We start from the raw sequence: 10,451 nt of genomic DNA, 5'->3' as shown, positions 1-10,451 counted from the left end.
TTTCATATAACAAGTGGAGAGACTTATCTGCTCACACAGTTGGCAGTCTGCCAAGTTTTAAACATGAAACATTGTAACTAACTCTTCCTTCTTAGATCAAAGGGATAGAACTTCTGTGTGAAAAAAAAATCCAGGCAGTCTGCCAAGTTTTTAAACAACTTGTAAATGCAGGAAGTTTAACCACTTAAAATCTGAATCTTTTTCTGACACTTGTTTCTCAAGTTAAAATCAATATTTTTTTATAGAAAATTACTTGGAACCCCCAAACATTATATATATTTTAGCAAAGACCCTAGGGAATACAATGTCAATTGCTGCAATATTTTATGTCACACTGTGTTTGCCCAGCGGCCTTTCAAACGCAATTTTTGGGGAAAAAAAATACACTTTAATGATTAAAAAAAAAAAAAACAGTAAAGTTAGCCAAATTTTTTTGTTTTAATGTGAAAGATGATGTTACGCCGCGAGAATCATGATCTATCTTCTAAGCGAAAAAATTGTGATTCTCGTTTTAGCCAGAATCGTGCAGCTCTAATAAGGGGGGCACCCGGATGGGGACACCTGAAATAAGGGCGGCACCCAGATGGGGACACCTGAAGTAAGGGCGGCACCCGGATGGGGACACCTGAAGTAAGGGCGGCACCCGGATGGGGACACCTGAAGTAAGGGGGGCACCCGGATGGGGACACCTGAAGTAAGGGGGGCACCCGGATGGGGACACCTGAAGTAAGGGGGGCACCCGGATGGGGACACCTGAAGTAAGGGGGGCACCCAGATGGGGACACCTGAAGTAAGGGAGGCACCCGGATAGGGACACCTAAATTAAGGGGGGCACCCGGATGGGGACACCTGAAGTAAGGGGGCACCCGGATGGGGACACCTGAGGGGGAGCACCCGGATGGGGACACCTGAAGGGGAGCACTCGGATGGGGACACCTAAAGTAAGGGGGGCACCCGGATGGGGACACCTGAAGTAAGGGGGGGCACCCGGATGGGGACACCAGAAGTAAGGGGGGCACCCGGATGGGGACACCTGAAGGGGGGCACCCGGATGGGGACACCTGAAGGGGGGCACCTGGATGGGGACACCTGAAGTAAGGGGGGCACCCGGATGGGGACACCTGAAGTAAGGGGGGCACCCGGATGGGGACACCTGAAGTAAGGGGGGCACCCGGATGGGGACACCTGAAGTAAGGGGTGCACCCAGATGGGGACACCTGAAGGGGGGCACCCGGATGGGGATACCTGAAGTAAGGGAGGCACCCGGATAGGGACACCTAAATTAAGGGGGGCACCCGGATGGGGACACCTGAAGTAAGGGGGCACCCGGATGGGGACACCTGAGGGGGAGCACCCGGATGGGGACACCTGAAGGGGAGCACTCGGATGGGGACACCTGAAGGGGAGCACTCGGATGGGGACACCTGAAGGGGAGCACTCGGATGGGGACACCTAAAGTAAGGGGGGCACCCGGATGGGGACACCTGAAATAAGGGGGGCACCCGGATGGGGACACCTGAAATAAGGGGGGCACCCAGATGGGGACACCTGAAATAAGGGGGGCACCCGGATGGGGACACCTGAAGGGGGGGCACCCGGATGGGGACCCCAGAAGTAAGGGGGGCACCTGAAGGGGGGCACCCGGATGGGGACACCTGAAGTAAGGGGGGCACCCGGATGGGGACACCTGAAATAAGGGGGGCACCCGGATGGGGACACCTGAAATAAGGGGGGCACCCGGATGGGGACACCTGAAATAAGGGGGGCACCCGGATGGGGACACCTGAAGGGGGGGCACCCGGATGGGGACACCTGAAGGGGGGGCACCCGGATGGGGACACCTGAAGTAAGGGGGGCACCCGGATGGGGACACCTGAAGTAAGGGGGGCACCCGGATGGGGACACCTGAAGTAAGGGGGGCACCCGGATGGGGACACCTGAAGTAAGGGGGGCACCCGGATGGGGACACCTGTTGTAAGGGGGCATTGTGATGGGACACTTGATCACCAGATGTAATGGGGACCCTCTGATGATGAAACCCGATGTAAGGAGGACACAATGTAAAAGGGACACACCAAATATTAACACTAAATATTATTTAATTGTTTTGAAAATTGTGCATTGCATACTTTTTACATCACATGACATTTATACAAGAATCGGAGTCGTAGCACAAACAGCTCCTGAAATTTTAATTCACTACGCCTGTTCTTATACTGATCCCTGTTATAGTGCTAACTTACCACTAGATGGCGACAAATGACAGTCTACATGCCAACGTTATAAAATAAATTTATTACATAGCACAGTGCTGGGTACAGTTAAGGCTCCTTTTTTGTTGGCTTTTTGGTTGGTTTTTTTTTGTTTTTTTCTTGCACAGGAAGTGCAACGTCATTTTTGGCTTCAGGTTTTGCTCTTCTAAGGCCACAGCGACCTATATTCCTGATATATTATATCTCCTATAAGACACAAAGTTGTCACAGTAAGCTTAAAGTGCATCTACAGTCAAAATATCTACAGCCAAAACGCATTTTGACTGCTGAAGTGTTGTTGCTTCGATTGTGCAATTACATGCGTTAGCGCCTTGCTGTGCCGCGATGTTTAAATGGCATCTCAATGCACTAAGACAACAAAGCTCATCGCGGCGTCAAGTAACGCCATACCGTACATTGTGTTTCCGAAAAATGGTGCATGTCTTTTTTTTCTTTTGGTTGGGTCCTTTGCCAGCCCATTGCCTTAACGCAATAACAGCCAACATTTAAAAAAAAAAAAAATGCATTTCCACACGTGTGCGTAAACGCAATGTGCCAGTACGCTAAGGTCTCATTGGTCCCTTATGGTGGCTGTTCATGATCTTTTGGGGTAATTTCCATTCACCGTCACGGTGAAGCACAGAAAAATCTCTACAAAATGAGGAGAAATTGGCTCTTGAACAGATGTCCCCCATTGGAAGATTCCCCCTCACTTCCTGCTCCGGTGACAACTTCTATTTTTTGGGGGGTTTCTCATTACTTCCTGTCTTGATGATAACGGTCACCAGATCAAAAAGAGAGAGAGAGAGAGAGAGGGGTGACTCTCCCCAGTGAGGACACAGACAGCATTACACTCCTGACAGGGATTCTAACCCTCAAATGAAGCTCCGACTTATAAAAGTTCTACTCTGTCACTCCCCCCCCCACCCCCCCTAGTACATAACCTCCCAGCAACAGAAGAAGAGAGACTTTTCACTCTCAGCTTACCTCTTCTGTCGTCTCTTGCAAGATTTTCCCCGACATCTTCCACCTGCAGGGACACGTTTTATTTTTAATTAAAAAATACAAATATAAATAGCATCAAAAATCAAATCAAAAAGACCCAGCGGGCCTACAGACCCGGGAATTCAGCACAGGGATGGTGGGAACCCCTCAGAATGGGCACAGCAGGTGTACAGACCCCGGAACTCAGCACATGGATGGTGAGAACCCCTCATAATGGGCACAGCGGGTGTACAGACCCGGGAACTCAGCACAGGGTTGGTGGGAACCCCTCAATTGGCACAGTGGGTGTACAGACCCGGTAACTCAGCACAGGGATGGTGGAACCCCTCATAATGGGCACAGCGGGTGTACAGACCCGGGAACTCAGCACAGGGATGGTGGAACCTCTCATAATGGGCACAGCAGATGTACAGACCCAGGAACTCAGCACAGGGATGGTGGGAACCCCTCATAATGGGCACAGCGGGTGTACAGACCCAGGAACTGAGCACAGGGATGGTGGGAACCCCTCATAATGGGCACAGCGGGTGTACAGACCCAGGAACTCAGCACAGGGATGGTGGAACCTCTCATAATGGGCACAGCAGATGTACAGACCCAGGAACTCAGCACAGGGATGGTGGGAACCCCTCATAATGGGCACAGCGGGTGTACAGACCCAGGAACTGAGCACAGGGATGGTGGGAACCCCTCATAATGGGCACAGCGGGTGTACAGACCCGGGAGCTCAGCACAGGGATGGTGGGAACCCCTCATAATGGGCACAGTGGGTGTACAGACCCGGGAGCTCAGCACAGGGATGGTGAGAACCCCTCATAATGGGCACAGCGGGTGTACAGACCCAGGAACTGAGCACAGGGATGGTGGGAACCCCTCATAATGGGCACAGCGGGTGTACAGACCCGGGAGCTCAGCACAGGGATGGTGGGAACCCCTCATAATGGGCACAGCGGGTGTACAGACCTGGGAACTCAGCACAGGGATGGTGAGAACCCCTCATAATGGGTAAAGCGGGTGTACAGACCCTGGAGCTCAGCACAGAGATGGTGAGAACCCCTCATAATGGGTAAAGCGGGTGTACAGACCTGGGAACTCAGCACAGGGATGGTGAGAACCCCTCATAATGGGCACAGTGGGTGTACAGACCCGGGAGCTCAGCACAGGGATGGTGGGAACCCCTCATAATGGGCACAGTGGGTGTACAGACCCGGGAGCTCAGCACAGGGATGGTGGGAACCCCTCATAATGGGTAAAGCGGGTGTACAGACCCGGGAACTCAGCACAGGGATGGTGAGAACCCCTCATAATGGGTAAAGCGGGTGTACAGACCCTGGAGCTCAGCACAGAGATGGTGAGAACTAGGGATGAGCTCCGGCGTGTTCGCATGGCGCACGTGCCGAGCCCGCCAGGAAGTCGGCACGGCGCTGCGCTAATCACAAGCAGTGAGACATTTCCCGATCTCTGCAGCCGCACATCGGGAAATGTCTCACTGCTTGTGATTAGCGCTGCCCCGTGCCGACTTCCTGGCGGGCTCGGCACGTGCGCCATGCGAACACGCCGGAGCTCATCCCTAGTGAGAACCCCTCATAATGGGTAAAGCGGGTGTACAGACCTGGGAACTCAGCACAGGGATGGTGAGAACCCCTCATAATGGGCACAGTGGGTGTACAGACCCGGGAACTCAGCACAGGGATGGTGGGAACCCCTCATAATGGGTACAGCGGGTGTACAGACCCGGGTACTCAGCACATATATTGTCTTTAATGGAATGTTCTATGAACCTGCCACACAGTGCTTGAACAATACCCCAGCCTTCCTATATGACTGGACTAGCAGACCCTACAAGGTAATACTTTCTGTTAGGCCCACCTCACACTCAACAGGCACAGGTTTCGAGAGAACACTTACCTACAGCATCACCCCATGCAGATGGCTGCAGTAGGTAGGTGTTCTCCCGTCTATGGGGAACGATAATCTAGAGGGAGTGACATTGTAGACACAGGTGAGCAGTTTCTTGGCCGTCCACTTGCTGGAAGTTGTCCCCTTGAACAGGATTGCCGGTGTGATGACCCCTAAGGCAGAAGACATTACTGATCTTCCCTCTACCTGTCCGATTGGCCACCTGACAGTTCAACAACCTGACTGAGCTCAGGTGACTCCAATCAGACAGGTAGACCCGTAGGAGCAGAGAGGCCCCATCAGAAGATCTGGAACACAGACATCCCACCAGTAAGTCTCCTAAACTTTGTATCATCAGGGCTGTGACAATGTAATGAGGGCCCCCCCCATAGCAAAACCTTCAGGGGTACCTTGTGTCCCTCTTATCTCTCCAATCTGAAATCGGTTCCTCCAGTGGTTATAGACACCCCAGGCTCTACATTCCTTTGTTTAATCCCAGTACATTGTTTAGCTGTTGCTGCTGAATACATAAATCACTGAGCAGCTGTGAGGGCCCCATCACAGTCACACAGTGTGCGATGTCTATAGAGAAGTCCTTGTGATCAACGCCACCTAGAGGCTGCACTCCCACCTACCCCAATGTATTTCTCAACGCACGCCAACGTATCAAACAATGGATAACCCATGTATGTGCATCGGCGTGCGTTAAACCCCAATTGGCATGAATGGTCTCCAAGATGCGGCGAGCGAGATACTCACTGAACAATACGAGGAATCCGATAATACAAAGGAGGAGAGCGCAGATCAATCCCCACTGCCTCAGGCTTGTGTAATCTGCAATGGGGAAAAAAAAAATTATTATTATTGGAGATATTGATCAGTTGATGATGTTGTAACATAGAAAATGGATGGCAGAAAAAAGATCACAAGTGTCGAGATGGACTTGTTTCAGGGGTTAGGCAACCTCGGCCCTCTAGCTGTGTTCAAACTACAAATCCCATCATGCCTCTGCCTCTAGGAGTCACGCCTGTGATTGTCAGGGTCTTGCAATGTCTCATGGGACATGTAGTTTCAAAACAGCTGGCGGGCCGAGGTTGCCGACCCCTGTTAGATCGAGTCTAACCCCCTTCCCCCCTTTTTTATTTTTTTTATTATATATATATAAAACATTTTTTTTTCTTTTATTATTATTTATATTTAAATGTGTTTTTTTTTGTCTAAGTATAAATCTATGTTTATCCCAAGCATGTTTGAATCCCCTTACTGTTGGCTAACTCGCTATCTCTGCTTGAAGCCTGTTGTTGATTGTTTAGCTGATGAAGTTATCGATCAGTTGATGGTGATATTGATTAGTTGATAGCGATATCATCACGTCCACGTTTTGTCTGCTTCATCCTAGAGGAATATTCTGTGTGACTGCTGCTGCCCATCATGGAAATTGATGGGGTTGCAGCCCTTTAGTAATTAAATATTTTAAATTAAATTTATATTGTATATGTACAATTTAATTTTATTGATATATTAAACATCATATTTATAAATATTCCCATTTTTATTTAATTTACCATTGATACTTTTTTTTTTTTTTAATTTAATAAAATATATACTCTTTTTATCACAGTTACGTTTGGTTGACTCCATTCACCTGTACAGTATACCATTTAAAAAAAAAAAAATCTATATATTCTCTGTCTCTCTCTCACTCCTATGCATGGCAACCAATCAGCTTCTATGTTCAGCTAAGCTTTGAAAATGAAAGATGGAAGCTGATTGGTTGCCATGCACAGCTGCTCCAAACTTTGATAAATTCCCCTCGATATGTACACGGTGACCGCCATGATCCCTCATTCCATAGGCAGGCTGTGCTTAGTATGGTGGTTTTTTGGTAGCTGCTATAATTTTTAGTGTAGAAAACCTCCGTGCAAACCGCGGTGCGTTGCATAACGCGCTTTTTGCGCTAGTTACTGTGCGTTCCTGTGCGGCTGCACTAGTTTTGCATCAAAATGTCTAAAAAAAAAAAAAAAAAAAAGAACAAAAAAAAAAAAAAACGGGCATGCAATTCCTTTTACACTTGGCACCATCTAGTGGTCAAATACGGTATTTTCTGTTTTTTGTAAATCGCATTTGACCAACGCAGGAAATAGCCTAATAACATTCGCTGCTTTCTCCAGAACGAATACTGGGTTACTACTATGCAGAATTTTGATACATAGACCCCCCCCCCCCCCCAAATCCTAGTGTGTAGTTCACACCATAGAGAGACATTTGTTCAATTTGAGCTTGCAGGGTGCTCCTTCACTCAGCAGCGCAGCCTGGTGATTGTGCTTTGCTTTTCCCCTCAAAATAAAAATCTAGAAAGCTGTGTATATATATATATATATATATATATATATATATATATATATATATATATATATATATATATATATATATAATATTATTATTATTATTAATTTTTTTTTTTTTTACCAACCGTAAAAGAAGATCCGCTCATATTCCAGTCTTCTGGTCTCGTCTGAAAAGCAGAAAATGTTGGGTTAGTTCGGGAATGATTGCCCCCGAGGGATATTTTCAATTTCCTCTTTTATTTTCCGTTTACATTGGACCTGCCAGGATGGAAGTTTTGGAACTGTCATGGCTAAGTTTTATTTTAAGGACCTATTTGACACCAAAGCATTCCCTTGCAATGCCTCTTATGTCACTTTAAAGGGTAACTCTATTCCGTAGGGGGAAAAAAATAGCAAAAAAAAAAAATCGGCGTTTACAATTGCGACACAAGATACATTGTAATTGAATGTTATAAAAATGACCTTTTCCTTTTTAAAATCTGCAGCTCTGACATTTTCTGTAAAATGCAATACGGCCACTTGGAGGCGCTCTTTTTACACAGGTGGTATACAGAGCGCCCCCCCAAATGTAATTTCCTGCTTGTGTGATTGGCTCACTGAATTTTCCCAGAAGTCTGCACTAAGATACAAGTCAGATTGTGGGCATCCCCTGCAACAAAAATCTCATTTTTTTTTTGGTGAAATCACGTCTAAAGGGATGCAGACCCTGCCACTTTCCTCAGTAGAACCCTGCAGGTGCAGCAGCTGATTGGTAATATAAAGTCACTCACATTCACTTTGCACATGGGCACAGAGAAACAGACAGATATTTCTTCAAAATAACAAAAAGTTAGGAATTTGCAACAAAATCCCTGCAATGTACACAGATCACCCAGAGTGAAGGCATTTTTTTTCCTCAACAAAAGTGGAGTTACCCTTTAACATGTTGCATCAGGTAGCAGCAGATAAAAAAAAAAAAAAAAAAAATGCATGACGCTATGGGGGGGGGGGGGGGGGGGGGGGGGGGGGGCATAAACTAAAGCTGGTGCAGCTGTGCATAGTAACCAATCAGCTTCTAACTTCAGGTCGGTCCATTAGGCTTTGTCAAAAAAACCTGGAAGCTGATTGGTTGCTATGTAGCGCTGCACCAGTTCTGTGTGTACCAGTTTTAGTAAATCGCCCCCTATGTGTGTTGCAATGCTGTACTATACTGTATACTTATACCTCCTTTTGGTTGCTAGGATGCTGGCACAGCAACTAATGATACCCTGCTGCCAGCATCCTAGCAACCAATGCTGCTGTTTGGCATTGGTCACTAGGGACGCTGGGGATTGGGGCACACAGTGTCAGTGGTTTTGTAGTATGGACACTCTGGATGTCGACCTATTTTTGTCCCCCACCCTTCTATCCTCTTTGGTTGCCAAGATGCTGGCACAGCAACTAATGATACCCAGCATCCTAGCAACCAAAGCTGCTCTGTGGCATTGCTCACTAGGACGCTGGGGATTGGTGCACACAGTGTCCATGGTTTCTAGTACTGACTCTCTAGATGTCGCCCCAGTCCCCCCCCCCCCCCCATCCTCTTTGGATGCTAAGATGCTGGCACAGCGACTGATACCCAGCCGCAACCTAGCAACCTAGGCTACTCTGTGGCATTGGTCGCTAGGACGCTGGGGATTGGTGCATACAGTGTCAATGGTTTCTATTATGGACTCTCTAAATGTCGCCCCAGTCCCCCCCCCCCATCCTCTTTGGATGCTAAGATGCTGACACAGCGACTGATACCCAGCTGTCAGCATCCTAGCAACCAATGCATGTGGCATTGGTCGCTCCAAAAGCTGGTGATTGGTGCACATAGTTTTATTGTTTTTTTTAGTATTGGCACTATGGATGTCATCCCAATTTTTACCCCCCCCCCCCCCCCAATCCTCTTTGATTGCTAAGATGCTGGCACATCTACTAATCATAACCATCTGCCAGCATCCTAGCAACCAATGTTGCTCTGTGGCATTGGTCGCTAGGACGCTGGTGATGATTGGGGCACATGGTGTCATTGGTTTTTTAGTGAGGACACTCTCTAGCTTCAGAGCCACCTGAGATGGTCGCCTCATTTTGCTTCATTGGTGGAAGGCCCCTGTGCAGCCCCCAGAGACAATCTGTCATTACCTGTCAATGCTTTCATTAGATGATCTTCACAGCAAAACCCCCAACAAAGTTCTCACCTTTCGCTCTGGCGTGAATAGAGTCTTTCACTGTAGTCGCGCTCCTGGTGATTGCTGCAAAATAACAGGACAGCACTTTACATTTTTTCATTCTTTTTCACAGCCAAGGGAGCCAATCACAAAGTCTTATCATGGGAAGCTATGAATAACGCCGAGGACTGTCCTCCTGTCTTTGAACAAATTGATCCCAATTTTACACACCATGACCGAACGTTTGTGGAGACATGACCCCTCACACATACTGTGTACAGGGCCAGAACAGGGGGGGCGAGGGGGGGCAGTTGCCCCGGGCCCAGTGCCATCATGTGGGTGGGAGGGAGGGGCACTTAACGCACCAAAGTAAATTCGGATATCAATTCCTTACCCTGGTACAGTGATGTAGTTGATGCGTTGCTTGTGGTGGGCTCAGCGTCAGCGAGGAGGGTTGTCAATACGGTAAATGCTGCTAAAACAAAGATAAATCTATTATTATTATTATACATTTATATAGCTCTGACATATACCGCAGTGCTGTACAGAGATCACTGAGCCAGTCACATCAGTCTCTGTACCAGAGGAGCTTACACTCTAATCCCCCAACAGTCATACACTATTATTATTATTATACATTTACATACCTCTGCACCAGAGGAGCTTACACTCTAATCTTCCCCACAGTCACACTGCCACTGCCCCCCCCCCCCCCCCCACAGGGCAGGGACCATTGGTATCCTTCCAGGTGGATGAGGACCAATCTGGGATTCTTG

The 10,451-nt window shown here is 48.0% G+C and overlaps 1 protein-coding gene across 1 annotated transcript in view; it reads right to left on the bottom strand.

Moving 5' to 3' along the window:
* Positions 1-2,275: 2,275 nt before the first annotated feature.
* Positions 2,276-10,451, bottom strand: part of LOC141110297 (uncharacterized) — a gene marked incomplete at its 5' end in the record, with an annotated part of 48,865 nt that continues 40,689 nt past the window's right edge. The window contains 6 exon segments of the mRNA XM_073601592.1: positions 2,276-2,459; positions 3,240-3,282; positions 5,916-5,990; positions 7,630-7,671; positions 9,706-9,759; positions 10,070-10,150. Of these exon segments, the coding sequence (XP_073457693.1) occupies positions 2,435-2,459; positions 3,240-3,282; positions 5,916-5,990; positions 7,630-7,671; positions 9,706-9,759; positions 10,070-10,150 (320 nt within the window).

This window comes from Aquarana catesbeiana, linkage group LG10, assembly GCF_042186555.1.
Source record: "Aquarana catesbeiana isolate 2022-GZ linkage group LG10, ASM4218655v1, whole genome shotgun sequence".
Lineage (NCBI taxonomy): Eukaryota > Metazoa > Chordata > Amphibia > Anura > Ranidae > Aquarana > Aquarana catesbeiana.
Note: the sequence above shows the minus strand (reverse complement) of the source record. Positions and strands in the feature narration are given on the sequence as shown.